At 48.0% G+C, this 16,783-nt stretch overlaps 1 protein-coding gene across 1 annotated transcript in view; it reads right to left on the reverse strand.

Annotated features, from left to right (window-relative positions):
• Positions 1-745: 745 nt before the first annotated feature.
• LOC118217397 (trinucleotide repeat-containing gene 18 protein-like) overlaps positions 746-16,783 on the reverse strand; it is a 76,993-nt gene continuing 60,955 nt past the window's right edge. The window contains 8 exon segments of the mRNA XM_035399358.1: positions 746-979; positions 1,084-1,158; positions 1,623-1,859; positions 4,019-5,319; positions 5,673-5,903; positions 6,796-6,912; positions 8,106-8,214; positions 8,580-8,655. Coding sequence (XP_035255249.1) covers positions 773-979; positions 1,084-1,158; positions 1,623-1,859; positions 4,019-5,319; positions 5,673-5,903; positions 6,796-6,912; positions 8,106-8,214; positions 8,580-8,655 — 2,353 coding nt within the window. The 3' untranslated portion in view covers positions 746-772.

Genomic DNA, 16,783 nt, shown 5'->3' on the forward strand with positions numbered 1-16,783 from the left:
GTGATGTCATTTCTCCTGGTGGGCGTGATTTTCCATTCCACTGCACACTGCGGCCGGTGATGGTAAGCGGGGAGCAGGCAGCAGACGTGCAGGAGGGAGTAGGTGCTGGGTTTTTGGGTCCTGGGGCCTAAGGAGCTCTGGCTCTGTGGCTCCTCTGACTCAGGGCTGCTGGTGGTGCTGGAGAAACAAGAGGGCTTGGCAGCTCAGGCGTGCTGGGAGAGGTTTCACCCCGCCGTCGACTTTCACCCCACATCCTTCCCCCGATGTTATGCAGCAAGATCAATACAACCAAATGATCACTGACCCACATCGCAGTCACCAGCATGAACTTCTTCATACTAACAGGGGCACGTGTTCCAACCGCTTGTTTCAAGCACGGCCGCCGTTTCGGACTAGAGTCTCTGGTCACTCAGTGCGATGCCCTGAGGAAGAACGGGTCCCCGGGTGGCATCGAACACCCCCTCCCGGGCCCCAGCAGCTGGTGCCTCTCGCTGTGAGCCCAGCTCCCTCTCTTCACCACCCTGCCTCTCCCTTAGACCTTTCTCTCTCTCAGCTCGGAAGGTCACGGTTAAAGTCATGTTTGCAGTCACCGGTGTCCCCAAACTGGATCGTCTCCACTTCTCAGATCCCGCTCTTCGTTGTCCACAGCGCGTTCCCTGCTCTCGAGAGTTCATTCTTCTCCGTGAGGAACAACAAAGACAGGATTTGGAGGGGGTGGGAGGAGGGGGGGGGGGTCATGATGTTGGTGGTCAGCTGTTGGGGGGGGGGGTGTTCAGCAGATGATGGGAACACCGTCCGTGTTGAAGATCATCCCCGTGGTGGGCTCGTAGGTTCCGGCTAAGTAGTAGAGGTCCTCGCTGTCCTGGTACTTCTTGGTCTTGATCATCTGTTCGTACTGCTCCAGGCTGACCACCAGGCACTTGTGAGAGATGGTCTGCACGTCGTTCTCGTCGATGTGGGACGACTGGTAGAGGGCACGCTGCAGGAAAAGCAATACATTTGTTACGCTCCACCCCAGTGACCTGTATTCACACACTGGGATTGCATTTTGAGCTTAGATCAAACTGAGGTCCTTTTCCCCACCTCCATGAAGTCTTTCCTCTGATTGGAGGCCTGCAAAGCCGCGTGGAGCCCCTTGGCGGACTTCGGATCCCAGGCCTGTCGGGAGGAATGGTCACGTGATGCCTTAGCAACAGCGAATCACATCCTCCATATCCGTATCCACATAATTCCAAGTATCATAAACTTTGAAATTGCACACCACTCCCAACTGTACCAAATTCCTCTGGTCTATCATTTTCAAAGATGAATGCATTATTCAATCCTTTAAAAGAAAGGATTAAAGAATACAATTTTTGCAGTATTTTGCAAAACAACATTTACCAACAAGTTCTCACACAGTGCTTTGCAGCAGGCCCGGTAACTACAGTGTTTTAGGCCACAATTTAACGCAAGAAATGTAGGTTATAAGTTTGGAATTTAGGGGTCAGGTGCTGAACAAGAGGCTAAAACGATAACTCGAGGATTTAAATTTAAAGACCAAAGCGGTTTCTGCTTCTTGCGTAGTCTTCCGAAGATCAACCCCCCCCCACCCCACCAAAGCAAACGCGAGCGTGACGAACCTTCCCATCGTGCAGTTTCTTCCCGGGGTTGGTTTCCTCCGGGTGGTAGAACCACTTGACCCGGACCACCATGTTGCTCCCCCAGGACTCCCACATGCTCTGGATGTGGCCGATGTAGGGCAGGTTGGGCCGCCCGGCGGACAGGAACACGGCGCAGTCGCCGATGCGGATCATCTCCTTCCCGCGCACGATGGCCTTGTAGAACAGCTTCTTGGCCTTGCCCTTCATCCCCCGCCTCTGCAAAGCAACATTTGGAAAAAAAACTGTTCGTCGACGAAACTCTAACGTACGCGGCTCGGCTGCTCCCTGGCACGCGCGTGGGCGAGTGCACGTTTCTTGGCGGTAACAGAGGAGCCTAGCGAAAACCGCTAATTCCAAATTGGAGAAAAAGGAGGGAAAAGACTAAATTCAGCACCAGCAGGGATAAAGCTCCTCATCATGGATTTGAGCTGTAACTTTGAACTGAAATGCATTTTGGACCACACTAAGCAGCTGACTGGAGTAGTGATGGCAAAGTCACGCTTTGTGCATCCAGAAGTGGATGCAAGGAAGCTAAGGCAATGCGAGAGTATCACTTCTCCTCAGCGGTTTACATCGAGTTTACTTTGCATCCGCAGATATTCTGGACGTGCGTACAATTCACTCTTGCACAAAAATGAATGGAGTCATCATGTGCTACTAATGAGTGTATATGCAGTGCCATGAAAAAATATTTGCCCCCTTCCTGATGTCCTCTACTGTTGCATATTTGTCACAATGAGTGGTTTTATATCTTTCGACAAAATGTATTATTAGACATTTTGAAACCTGGGAAACTGAGTAAACAAACATTTAAAAAAAAAAAATTATATAACTAATTTACTGAAAGACGCTATCTAACACCCGCATCACGCGTGTGAAAAAGCAACTGCCACCTTAGTTACTCAATCAAACAATTAATCAGATTTAACTGATAATTAGATTCAGCTGATTGAACGTAGCCAGGCTCGATTGCAGCCAACCTGCTTGAAGCTAAACCTCACTCATGTTGAAACTTATCAGCAGTAGTCTTCAAAGTTTCTACAAGCACACTATGCCACAATCAAAGGAAATTCTAGAAGAGATGAGAAAAATAATTGTTGAAATATATCAGTCTGGAAAGGGCTACAAACCCATTTCTAAGGCTCTGCGACTCCATGGCACCACAAGAGCCATTATCGCCAAATGGAGAACACTTGGAACAGTGGTGAATCTTCCCAGGAGTGGCTGGCCTACCAAAACTTCTCCAAGGACACAGCTGCAACTCATCCAGGAAACCACAAAAGATCCCAGAAGAACATCCAAAGAACTGCAGGTCTCTCTAGCCTCAGCTAAGGTCTGTGTTCATGACTCCACAATAAGGAAGTGACAGGGCAAATATGGGATTCATGGGAGAGTAGCAATGCAGAAACCACTGTGAACCAAGAAAAACATCAATGATCATCTCACATTCGCAAAAAAGCACCTAGATGATCCCCAGGCCTTTTGGGATAACATTCTATGGGCAGATGAGTCAAAAGCACTACTTTCTGGACACCATGGGTCCCATTACGTCTGGTGTAAAGTGAACACAGCATTTCACAGTAAGAACATCATACTAACAGTCAAACATGGTGGCAGTGTGATGGTATGGGGATGTCTTGTTCTTACCATTATTGAGGGAACCCTAAATTCTGCTCTGTATCAGAAAATTCTTAAGGACAATATATATCTGTGAGCTGAAGCTGAAACGTAACTGAGTTATGCAGCAAGACAATGATCCAAAACACAAAAGCAAGTCCACATTTGAAGAAGAAACAAAACTGAAATTTTTGAAGTCCTGACTTGAACCCAATAGAGATGCTGTGGCAGGACCTGAAATGAACAGTAAATTCTCGAAAACCTACCAATTTGTCTGAACTAAAGCAGTTCTACAAAGAGTGAGGTAAAATTACTCTGCAGCAACTCGATATGAAATTACAAGAAGCGTTTGGTTGGTTTTTGCTGCTAAAGGTGGTGCCATCAGGCAGGCAATTACTTTTTCACATGGGTGATATGGGTGTTTGATTTTTTAATTCAATAAATAAAATCATTTTTAAAATGTCTTTCATGTTTACTCAGTTTCCCTTTGTCTAATATCACACTTTGTCTGAAGATCTGAAACCATTCAGTGTGACAAATATGCAATAATAGAGGAAATCAGGACAGGGGCAACTGGACATAATAACCGCGCTTTTCTGTGAAGAACTTCTGATTGGCTCACGACCATGAATCACTGACAGCACAGCATGACAGCACAACCCAGTGCGGTTTGCATGGCCCGACTCTCACCCTCACCTCTGTGAAAACACGGTTAAATCACGAAGAAAATCTGGGGGGGAAAAAAAAGCAAAGCTCACCTGGGTGGGCTTCCCAAACCACTTCCAGAGCTGCCTGGCCGGGAGGAAGGCCGAGATCTTGGGCCTGTTCTCCACCGAGGGCAGCCTCTGGCGCTTGGCCAGCTCCTTGGTGGTGGGGAGGTGGATGCCCTCCCGCCTCTTGGGCGGGCTCTTGCCCTGCTGCTCCTTCAGCTTGGCCTGCTGGCGCCTCTGGCCTTTGGTTGGGACGGACGCGGGCGCCTCCGGCGGGTCAGGCTGCTTCTTACCAGCTTCCGGGGGGCTCTGGGGGGTGGTGGACAAGGAGGAGGAGGAGGAGGAGTTTTGAGGCGAGCCCGCCGTCTCCTCGTCGGAGCTGCAGGGGGAGTCCTCGTCGGTCGTGGTCGAAGAGGCCGACGACGATGACGACGACGACGAGGAAGAGGAGGCTGAGCCGGAGCCGGAGGAGGAAGACGCCGACGAGCTGTTGGTGGAGGAGCTGGAGGAGTCGGTGGAGACGGGGCTGGAGGCCCGGGAGGTGCCGGACGCGGCGTCCTCCTGTGCCGCCTCCTCCTCCTCCTCCTCCTCCTTCATCGGCTCCTCTTCCTCCCCCTCTCCCTCGGACTCGGAGCCGACGCTGCTGCTGCTGCTGTCCGACTCCTCCTTATCAACCTTGACCATGCCCTCCCCGGCCCTGCCCGGCTTGCTGTAGGCGGAGACGGCGCCGGGCTTCGGGTCCTCCTTCTCCGGAGCTTTGGCCTTGGCCGGCTTGCGAGCGGCCTCCCCGGCGGGCACCGCGGTGTAGGCCACGCCCATGACCGCCGCGCTCTGCCGTTTGTCGAGGCCCTGGTCCTCCATCATCATCAGGGCCTTGGTCTTCTTGGTCTTGGGGGACGTGACGCCCTCGTGGTCCAGCTTGATCAGGACCTCGGCCTGCGGCGGCGGCTTCCTCTGCGCCTTCGCCCCGGGCCCGGCCTCGCGGGGGCCGTCGCCCTTCCTCCCCTTCCTGGGGGGGTTGGCCTTCCCCAGGGCGGAGCTCGCGCCGGACACGAACGACCCCAGGGAGAGGGACGGCTCGGCGTAGAGGCTGACCGAGAGGACTTTCCCGTAGACGGGGGAGGAGTAGGCCGTTTGCGGCTGGGGGCTGGCCTTGGCGGCGGCCTTGGTCGGCACCGGTTTCTTCTGGGCCTCGTCGGGCGTGGCGGCGGAGGAGCTGGCCGCGTTCCCCTGTTGTCGCTTTCTGCCCGCCCGGGGGACCGACCCGCCGGACGGGGGAAGGGTCTCCTGGGCCTCGCTGGCGGCAGACGTTTCGGGTTTTTCCCGCTCTTCTGGAATCACCTCGGAATCTGCCAAGGAGAAGAAACAGGGAGCTTTCACATTAAACCACTGGCTGATGTCAAACTGCTGTAAATCTGCACTCAGACCATGTCCCTATTCAAGCAACTCACTCCATTTATTTTTCAAGTGTGCGGAAAGGAATGTAAAATCACCAAATTCCAACTCAAACATTCCCAAAAAAGTTTATATTTCTTTTTGAATATATTCACAGCACATTGGACACACTTATATGCTAAACGGTCTTCACTGAAGATGATCCCGATATTTCCCTTCTCTGATTACAGCTTAACGAGCAAGTAAAGGAAGCCAGGAGTCTACAGCTACCCTTTTGAGTTCAGAAGAATCAGATGCTGGGAATTACCAGGCTTGGGTTTGGGTTTCCGTCCCCGTCCTCTGCTCTTGGGGGCCAGCTCCTCTGTGGTCCCGGAGCCGGCCTCCCTGCTCTCCAGAGCCTCCTTGCTCTCCGGGACCTCCTTGCTCTCCGGGACCTCCTTGCTCTCCAGAGCCTCCTTGCTCTCCGGTGCCTCCTTGCTGGATTTCCTGCACCGTCTCTTTGTGCTGGGCACCAGGAGGGCCGGCGAGGGCTCAGCACCTAGCGAACAACAGCCAATCAGGGCTCAGAAAGCCCCTTCAAACCCCCCTCCCCCACCCCCACCCCCACCCCAACCCCTCCAAGCCACCTATCTGGGAAAAATCTGACGCTCAACATTGCCAAGCCTAGCAAGCTCCATTCTACCTTAAATGAAAGGGACACATTGTCTATTGATGAACTCATTTAAATGAACCACTTTCAAGAGCTCGGTTCAAGTAGAGGAGCAAAGTTCTACAAAAGCAGCAAATTGTAAGAAATGACGAAAGCCACAACTGCGTAAAAACGCAACCTTCAAACTGCCAGTCACAAATTTTGTCACTTAAAATAGTTCACATGGAAAAATAATGAAGCAAGCAATTGGTTCCAGCGAACCCTTCTGAGTGAACTTTACAGTCTCTTAGCCCCTTCTTCCTGCACTGAAGTTTCAATTAGATTGCGCTTTCCTCTCGAAAGGATTAACCAAACCTGCTATTAACAGATACGCCATGCTAGACTTCCACTGTGGGTCAACAGGAATAGTGTCTGTGCAGAACCAATCACCGTTTTAAAAGAAGCCAGTTCCACATTTAACGAGAAATAAACTGAATCTGCACGGCAAATATGACAAGCTGATAAAGTACATAAATTGTAATCAAAAGCACTTGGCTGAAAAAAAAAAAATCAGTTTTCAGTAATCACCTCCAAACCGGTGTTGATAGCCAAAGCAAACAAAGCAAATCAGCTGCCTAACTGATTCCAAAGAAACAGCTTGCATTTTCTGAGCTTCCTGAACTATATTGCCTTGAGACCTGCAGAAAAAGTATATTAACTTCTTTGAAGGAAATGGCTTTCTGAGTGTAGGTTCCCGCCTCTTTTCTGCCATTCGCTGTTGCCCACTGCATGGGGTACTCACATTGGATCTTGTAGTCGGGGGGGAGGAGTCTGATGTGAGACAGCGGGATCCGGCCTGTGTCGCCGTCGTCAAACTCCACGGTGATCAGGTCGTCGTCCTCTTCCACGTCGGGGTTGCCTGACGGACACGAGGCGAAGGAGCGGGTTACGATTTATAGGAACTTCTCAATCGCTGTTTTAATTTCAGCTTTAGCATGTAGTTTCTGGCATGTACCACAGTGAATTTAATCTTCCAACCATATATAAACATGCCAAGACATGGACTCAAATCCACAAGAGTGGAAGAGCATCTTATGCTTAACCCACCACAGAAACACTGGGGGGACCAAAAAAAAAACTCTATGGTGAAATGTAGAGAGTTGAGATGGCAGACGACCTCCACAAAGAAAGAAAGAAAGAGAAACCCAGCCTATTCAAAACAGAACCTTCAGGACCCTTTATTCACAGACAAGCCTTCATCATTCGGACCCAGAGAGACACATGCGCAATCACAATCTTCCCCCCGCGTTCCCTTTGCTGGGCCAGATAGCGACGTGTGCAGCCATAAACGCGCTCCCGCCCTCCCGTCCGGTCGCTGGGAAGCTGGGCTCTTCCCCGTACCGTGAGAAACGGCAGCCAAGCAGCGGGAAGACGGCCGATCTTTCGGAGGGGTAACCGAACGGCCCAGGCGGTCTCTCCGCGGGCCTCACAGATTAATGCGCTGCCAAGGCCTAATAGGTTTTTTGACCCTTTTCCAGTGACTTGCCTTCCTTGACGCAGGGACCGTTTTTTAAATTGTTTGTGGGGAAAGGCCAACGCGGCTGTATACGCTATCCCATCATCCCTCAGCCCCGTGTCACCGCGCTTGCGGCTGGAAGGGCCGTCAGACTCAAAGGGCCATTGCTCATACGTGTTCTCGAAAAAACTAATCCTGAAGAAAGGTTGGCACGTTTAGGATTTCACGCATCACCTGACGAATAGACCTCAAACAGAATCACAGTCAAACAGAATCATAGTGCGCCTTTACCTAAACTTAAGTTTGAAAATTTCTCTTATAATTTGCAATATGTGGTTTTTAAACGATTACAGACGTTTCCACCCGGCGGAACATTCCGGAACTTCCGCAGGCACTGAATGCGCTCCTCTGTATAAATGCGTGGGGGCTGCAGAGGCTGAACGGGAGCCAAACACTCGCTGGCGGCCAGAGGGTTAAAGAAAAGCAGCGAGAGGAAGTGCGGAGGGAAAAAATAATAAGAAATGTTTCCACGAGGAAATAAAAGTTTATGAAACAGGCCGGCGGTCAAGCGAGCCAGAATGATAAGGAGGCGTTACCCCTGACTACGGTCCCCGGGTACAGGCAGCGGTACTGCTGACTCCAGTAGGCCGCGATCCTGGTGCCTTCTGGGAGATACTTCACGGAGGGCGGCTTCACGTCCACGATCTGCGGAGAGAGGCGACGAGCACCGTGTGAATTTACCTCACCGCCCCCCCCCCCCCGCCCCCCCCGCCCTGGAGTCAGAGGCCGAGAAACTGGCGAAACAGATTAAACACCGACAAGGACAGCCGTTGGAAAACAAGAGTGCTGTGCGTAAGCAGTGTTTATCTTCATAAAACAGGCATGGGGGAAACAGGGGGGCTGTTTAAGCCACTTTTTTTATTGTTTCCAGAGAACGCGATGAATCATCGCCTTTGATGGACAACAACTTCATAAATCCGTCTGGGAGAGCCCGGAGTGGCCCAGGCTGCTCCGCCCCCCGCCCCCCCGCCCCCCGCCCCCCCCCGCAGAGAGAGAGTAGCGCTGCTCACCGCTTCCTGCAGCAGCTGCTCCAGGCAGTAGATGTGGGGTCTGTTCCCTCGCTCTCCTTCCACCATCACTCTGTATCTGCAAGACACGGGGCAGAGCCGCCATGAGCGCACGCAGACCACGCGGGCAGCAAGGAGAGCGCGCACAATCGCACACATGCACACGTGCACACACGCACGTACACACACACGTGCACACACGCACGTACACACACATGCACATACGCACGTGCACACACGCACGTACACACACACACGTGCACACACGCACGTACACAAACATGCACATACTCACACACGTACACAGGCACACGCACGTGTACACACACACACACGCACGTACACACACATGCACGTATACACACATGCGCATGCACATACTCACACATGTACACAGGCACGCACACACACACACGCTCGCTCACAAACATGCACGTGCACGCACACACTCTCACACACACAAACACACAATCTACAAACATGGAGCTGAAAATGAAACGGCTCTGAGCGTAAACAGAAAGGCGACGCAGAGCATTAGGGAGCACTTCCAGCCATTTCCTGAGCCTGCCGGAGTGAGAGAGAGAGAGAGAGAGTGAGAGAGAGACGAGGCGGGAGCGTTCCAATAAGCCTGGAGCTTGGGCAGCCCCAGCGTTGAGTGAAGCCCCCTCTGAGGACCTCGCACCTCTCTGGACACATACACCTGAGCCAGCAGCTGGGCGGAGCCTCACCCCGGGGGCGGGGGGGTCCGGCGCAGGCGGCTCCACACGGAGAAAAACACAAAACCCGACCAGCTTCTCTGCTTGAACAGCAGTTTCAATTTATTAGCAGTCCAGAAGTCAGAAGTGATTGGGATTTGCGAGAGAGAGAATGTAAAAAAATAAAAATAAAAAAGCTCTCTGTTCGTACCACGTTCCCCGTAAAAAGAAAAGAAAAAAAGAAGCCTCCAAATTAATACCCAGGAGCTCTGGTAAAAATGGATCGGGCTTTCGACTGGGGAAGAAATTAAGCTGCAATTGTCAGGTTGAGTCATTGCGTTGCCCTGAGAGAATTCTATACTTAGAGCGCCGTTTTTTAAGATCTGGATACTGTTATGGAGGCCTGGTACATTTTGCCCATTAAAAACGGCATTCAACATTAAAGAATGTCGCCATTTCCCTTTAGAAAAATAGAGGTCGTCCTGAAATAAATTTATACTTTAAAGCCTAATACACAATGATGCAGTTTGTCATGCAAATGACCTTTTATGGAGAATATAAAGAACATTCAGAGCATACCGGTTGAGTTTGTGATGGCGAGCAAGTACTGTTCAGGAAATGCTTACCGTTCAATCCAAGCCTACAAGATAACATTAAATAAATTAAAGAAAATCAAACCACACAGAGTGAGAAGAGTCGTGAACTTTGATTTCTCGATTAGTTTGTGTGCGAACAGAATCGTACAAATAACCAGAGGGATGGCAATGCTAACAATGATAACGGCAAGCTTTACTGACACGGAGAAATAAATAAAAAAACTCGTACACGAGCGGAAACTGGGAAGCTGTAGTTTAATGGCAGTGGAGACGGATACGATGTATTCGACTTCATCGGACAAGAACGTCCACAGTGTGAGGATACGACTGGAAATTAACCGAAAATTAACCGAAAATAAATCAAATCAAAATTTATTTATATAGCGTATTTTACAACAGTTGTCACAATACGCTTTACAGACAGCAAATAACGCCGCGTGGTAGACCGTGGTCCTCGCGCGCTTCAGTAACGGCGAGGAAGGGCCACCATAAGCCACCGGGGAATTCCAGCACGAGGCGTCCCAATCCACCGTAACCGATCACATGGCTTACTGTAAGCGGCGACCAAACTGCACACGTCTGTCTTGCCAATTAAGAGCTCTTTCTACACCTACACTCTCATTTATGACATCTGCAGGGCCAGGACTGTGTCCATGGCCGACTTCTCAAACTACGCAAATAAGGGTGGTGGTGGTGGTGGTGGTGGGGGGGGGGAGGTGGGGGGGGGGGGGGGGGGGGGGGGGGGGGGGGGCTGGGGTACTGTGGTCAGCGGAGCAGTACGTGTGTAATGTCTGAGGCTGGGCAGAATGTTTATTGTTTTTTTTTTCCTGAATGGTGTTTGTTTGCAATGTGTACTCGAGAGCAAACAGAATTCTGTTGCTACTGCGATATCCTACCAAGTCAAATTCCCTTTTGAAGGGCAAATGGTTATACTTATAGACATATGGAAAAAGAAAGCACGGAAAGAATTCCAGTTACTCTTGCAAAAGAATGGAGGTAAAGATGTTTTACTTTATTTTTTACAACAAACACTCATCCAAAGCTGAAGAGGGGCTGAATATCTTTTATGCAAGAGGGGTCCGTCTACAAAATCACTGCGTTCTTTATCTGTTGCTTTTTACCAAGTCACATAGCAACTTGTCTCAACTTATTTTTTATATTTTTATTTATCATATACCACATATTTATTACATATTGATTCTATAAGATGGTATATACCAATATTTTTTTATATTGATTTCTCTTTTTATCTTAGTTTTATTCTCATTGTGTCTTCTCACTTTTCCTTTTTTAATAAAATTTCATCCATTTTTATGTTCTTTGTAAAGCACATTGAACTGTCACTGGATATGAAATGTGCTATATAAACTTGTTTTGAATTTTGAAAACACTACTGCAGATTAAAGAGGTATTTTTTGTATTCAGTTATGCTTTTCGAATCAAGACACGTCTCTACGGTCTCGAAAAGCTTCAGATTTGATCTACCCTCTTCAGCAAGATAACTGGAAGACCTAAGAGGTTTAGTTACGCATGGGATTAGCAGCGACCTTTATAAGTACGCCTACTGTTTATTTACTGGGAAGACAAACTAAGCACATACAAGCCTTCTGAAGGTTTTTAAATCTTGTGACGTCAGACCCGCGGTTTTGTTACCACCCCTCCGTTTGCAGTCTCTCAAATTTGGTAACGGCCTGGGAGAGCAGCTTGGATTTCTTCGGGCCCCGAACAGCTGAGACTGAACAGAGCAAGCTCCCTTACGCACACATCACGCTGATTACTTTCAGGCAAACAGATGTGGCTGATGTAATCAGAATCGTTCCATTTCGCATGAGAGCAGGGCAAAGGAACAAAGTAAAAAAACAACACACACAAAAAACAGAATGACAACTGCTGTTCGGTGGCCAATGATTTTTGTGACCTCGGCAAATTATCTTCAAGATTGATTGAGAAGAGAAACATTAAAAGTAAATGCTTCCCCGGATGAAAAAAAAAAAAAATGAAAAGAAACCGCGGCCTCTTCGCCGGTGGGCCCAGATAAAACACCGATTCCCAGGGCACCGAAGAAGCGGAACAAAACCCTGACTGGACGCACGCCTGCCCTGTCCCTGTCCGAGAGGGTAGCGGTCAACAAAGAATTAGCCGCTCAACTGCAAGAGAGCCTCTCCTTTGATAGGACAGGACCCGCATGAGTAAGCTACGAGCCCGGCAATACAACCGGCGCTCAAAATTTGGAGAAACGTAAATGTGAAACAAAAATGTGTTGCAAAAACACCCCCGCAAATTGTTTTAAGGTACTGTAACGTACTCAAGCTGGCTGCTGCAGAACGAAAGGTTTGGGTGAACGTCAGCTGCTTGTAGGAGCCAATAAAAATAATTAAAGGTCTCTTCGGTTCAGAGAAAAGGAGAAAAAAAAGATAAAGAAACGCTTCCGAAGAGAGAAATTCTCAAAACGTTCATGGGCGGTAATAAAGACGATGAAATAGCAGGCACAAAAGCGGGATCAGCATAATCGTAACGCTGCAGTTTAACGTAAAACCCTGGACTTACAGACCAATCTGACTTCGACGGGCACTTTCTATTAGCCAAAACATGGAAAGGATCTGTCCATACAAGAAAGATTTTCCTTCTTCAGATAGAAAAGCTATGAAATTTCATTTATGGTTACGTGTGCATGCGTATGCATTTCTGACTGCTTTAGCTCCCAGTGCTTTGTGTAACAGCAGTACTGTATTACATTATTTTCCAAGTAAAGAGAGCTATCCGGGACATGTACTGGAACAAATATAAACAGGACAACATTCACGGGAACAACTTAATTCCTGCAGGATTCAGACCCACCTATCCAGAGCTCAGAGATTTAGCCACTGTACCATAATGTACCAAAGGCATATTGAAATTAAGCCCAAAGTGGTCTCGGCTGAATTGTTGATTACGGTCACATCTCTGAAACCAAATTAAACTAATAGAGCATTAATAAAAACTGGAAACTCACTGAAGGGCGAAAAGCCTCAAATTATTTCCCCATTACTCACAACTAATGGGAGAGCTTTGTTAGCACGCGGGGCACGTACGCCGCGCGCACAAACGACCGGCGAACGAAAGAGGAGACGCGAGAGAAGAGAGGAACCAACGCGTTCTCTTTCCCCGGTGGTGCGAGCTTCAGTTCTCTATTGATCACTTTTAAAGCCAGTATATTACTGACTCTGACTCCAAACGGGAGGAAGAACACAAAAAAACAGATCAATTACTCATTTTTCCATGGTTACAGATGTATTAATCTTCTCCAATAGATGGGCAGATTGTGTTTGTCTGCGTGTTTGGGGGGAGGGGAGAGGGGGGGGGGGCAATGCTTATTGCACGCCCACATGCAGACAAGCACACAAACACATATGCACATGTTCTCTCACTCAAACACGGTGCAGCATGAAAAGAGAACACACATTATTCATTACATTATGCATTATAATAATAGTTATATTATGATATGAAACACTAGTTAATTTTGTCGTGCTAATATTCTGTAGGTCTAGACAACCGACTTTAAAAAAGCCACTCAGACTGGCATTATGATGTTTCCTGCATTAGAGAAGTGCACATTCATGTAATAAAATTAAACAGGCACTATGGTTAAAACCAGGGAGTTTAATTTCCCAAGCATAGGCATTTCCGCACCCCCACAGGCACAAGGGAAACCGCACTGAAACAGGCTATCAGGGCCAGGAGCAGCCTTCCAACTGAAGAAAAGGAAATTGGCAGTTGAAATTGTCACTACACTTCAATCAAATATGCATATGCATGGAGTACACACCACATAGCTTTGTATTCCACCTGTGTCAGCCAACTAGTAATCTTATTTCCAATAGTGTCTCCACATTTCATAACCTGTTAAGTAGAAGACATTTAATACGCTAGCAGGTAGCTTATTAGCTAGCTCTGATTAGCTTCATTCTCACTCAGGTGTACCAGGTCTGTGCCATGCTACCTCGGAGCTACAACAACAATCAGTATTTACATAACAATATTTACTGGGAAAATAGTGGAAATCCACCCCACAAAACAGAAAGGCTGACCTTAACTGATGCGCTACATAAAAGCAAAGAGGTCAAAACAACATGTCCTTAAGTGGAAGGCAACATGTTACATTAACAAAATATATTTACTTTCTGAGGGTTTTGATATCATTTCATTTTTAGTATCCGTTTTTGACTGCCCAAGGCCAAGATCCAATTAAGCATATTTTATGTTCAAAAGACAGAGGACACTACCAAGAACTGATTTTTTACAATATTTATCAAGGGCTAATACAATCATGATACTCCATTTATACTTCTTATTCGAGAATACATTATTTTTGGCTGGACCGCAACAGCGAGGCCAGCCCTACAAACGCAAATGTCTGTGACTGAGTGAGTGATGAAGTTACACCATTGGTTGGCTGGAGAGGTTCAGCCATATACTAGGTTTTGACCTGGTCTTGTTTAATATACGTTTTTTTTTTTTTTCAAAAGCATGTAGCTATTTACTTAAAGTCAAGAATGGTTTGTACCACTCGCCTACCACCGCAGAGACCAGGGTTCAATCCCCGGCAGTGGTACTTCCAGCTCGGTCAAACTTTCTTACGAACACAATTGCCAGTGTTCGTGGGTGGGAAGCCAGTGAGGGTATGAGTCCTAATCGTTGCATTAGCGACTCCTACTGGTTGGTCGGGGCGCCTGTCCAGCAGGGAGGGGATCTGGGGGAGATAGTGTGAACCTCCACGCGCGTTACGCTCTCCCAGTGAAACTCCTCGCTGTCAGGTGAAAAGAAGCGGCTGGTGACTCCACATGTATCGGAGGAGGCATGTGGTAGTCTACACCCTCCCCAGATCGACAGAGGACAGCGCATCGACCAGGACCTTGACACACACGAGGAATGGGTATAAAGACTAAACTGGAGAGAAAATGGGAGAAAAATGGCAACAACAAAAAAATGGTTTGTACTTGGCGTGTCTGCTTTCACCTCGATTACTGCCTTCGCTGTGCTTGGCATTGATTCCACCAGCTTATGCAACTGCTCATCTCCCATTTCACCCTAGCACTTCCCATAGATGAGCTGTTGCTGTTATTTGATGTTTGGCCTTCAGCTGCTCCTGCAGATGTTCCATTGGGTTCAGGTCCGGTGACTGTGGCGGGAATGCTATTCTAAATAAACTCCCCTTGTTCTCAATAATGCATTATTGAATAAGAAGTGCAACTGGAGTATCATGAATTCATTATTCCTTGATAAATAATGAAAACAACCAGGACCTGGTAGTGTCCTCAGACCTATAGTCCCTACTGTATTTCCAGAAGTTTCTGATGTAACAGGTTTCAGATTTAAATCCATTATCACTCAAACATGGTAAAAGTAGCCAGAAATGGAAAACCAAAACATTGTATGTTTTGAATGTTAATTCTAAGGCGTATTCATTGGTCAATAATGTCACACTAAACATTTACTAGGTATCTTTAAATCTGAGTTTGTGAACTAGCTAGCAGCTAGCTTGCACAACGTTGCTAAGGTTAACTTTTATAGAATGGGTGAGATCTTGTTTCTGCATTAGTAGCTAATATGTGACAGGCATACATGTATGAAATAGCCTATACCATATAACCAGCCATTGTTAAGTCATCAGAGGTCATCAGACATTTCTGAAAATATAACATTGTCCTTAACTGCAAACACACACACAAAAAAACACCGGGCCAACTGAAAACATACACCAAAACTGAAATGGTATCTATCCATTTAAACCACCCTCATGAATAATTCAGCGATTTCTTGCCTCTGTAGAAGTGACCTTCAAATAAGCGCTTTCATTATGCACACAATTAAAATCACATTTCACTCATCTCTCCGTTTAATTTGCATCGCAGCGATTCAAAGTCGCAGTCTCAAAATAGCAAACCGCAACTGCGAATGAACGACCTCGCCTCAGTCGTCAGCGCGTGTAATCCAATCTCGAAATCTGGCTAAAGAGAGCGCGGATCGCTCTTTAAAAAACCGGAATGCTGGCTGTTCAGCACAATTCACCGACCGCGTCTTCGGGGTAATTTCTTCCAAGGCCTTTCGGAAATACGATTCGCGATACAGAAGCCGAAGCACGTTAAAACCATCCCGAATCATCCTTCCATTTAACCTCAAACAGAAGCCGAGGCAAGCTCCGGCACATTGCTTGTAAGAACAGAAACCCACGCGAGCCAAGCCGAGAGGTTGCACGAAGCTACTCTGCACTTCTTTTTCCGACAGAAAGCATTCAGCTCTACGGGAGGAGCCTGCGTTTTAGAAGGGGACAGGAGCATCGGCTAGCGATAGTCGCGAGCGCGCGCAGTTCAGATGATCCACCCAAATGATTCCCGCAGCCTGGCTATGTCTCCCCCAAACGAGACTACACACAGAAACCAGGAACGGACGGTGCAGCGCCGGCTGCCAGTTGTCATTGCAAACTCGCGATTCGTCTCCTGAGTACCCAGACCTGCCACTGTTCATTTCCCTGCAAATTTTATTCATTTATATTTCTTACATATTCTTGTAACAGAGGTGAGGAAGGAGGGGGAGAATCCTTTTCTGGATTCCATGCCAGCTTCTGCTCTTAATTAAATCAGCTCAATCATTTGTTTGACCAACATTTTTTGAAAAGGTAATGATTGTCGGTTCAAGACTCCCCCCCCCCCCCCAAAAAATGTGAAGAGTTTTACTGTGCTCCAATCTATGAGTTAACCAGTGCTGCCGTACACAGCCAATTCAACTTATTAAGTCATTGGTGGAATCCCTGAACACACCATTGTTGTTATTTCAGCACCTCTAACTATTTCTTCCAAAACAAACAGAAAAGGCCATTGGCCGCGGCCGAGCACGGTGTCTCGCCCCGCCCGGGGGCCGATTCTGGGGAGGGAGG

Source organism: Anguilla anguilla, chromosome 17 (genome assembly GCF_013347855.1).
Source record: "Anguilla anguilla isolate fAngAng1 chromosome 17, fAngAng1.pri, whole genome shotgun sequence".
Lineage (NCBI taxonomy): Eukaryota > Metazoa > Chordata > Actinopteri > Anguilliformes > Anguillidae > Anguilla > Anguilla anguilla.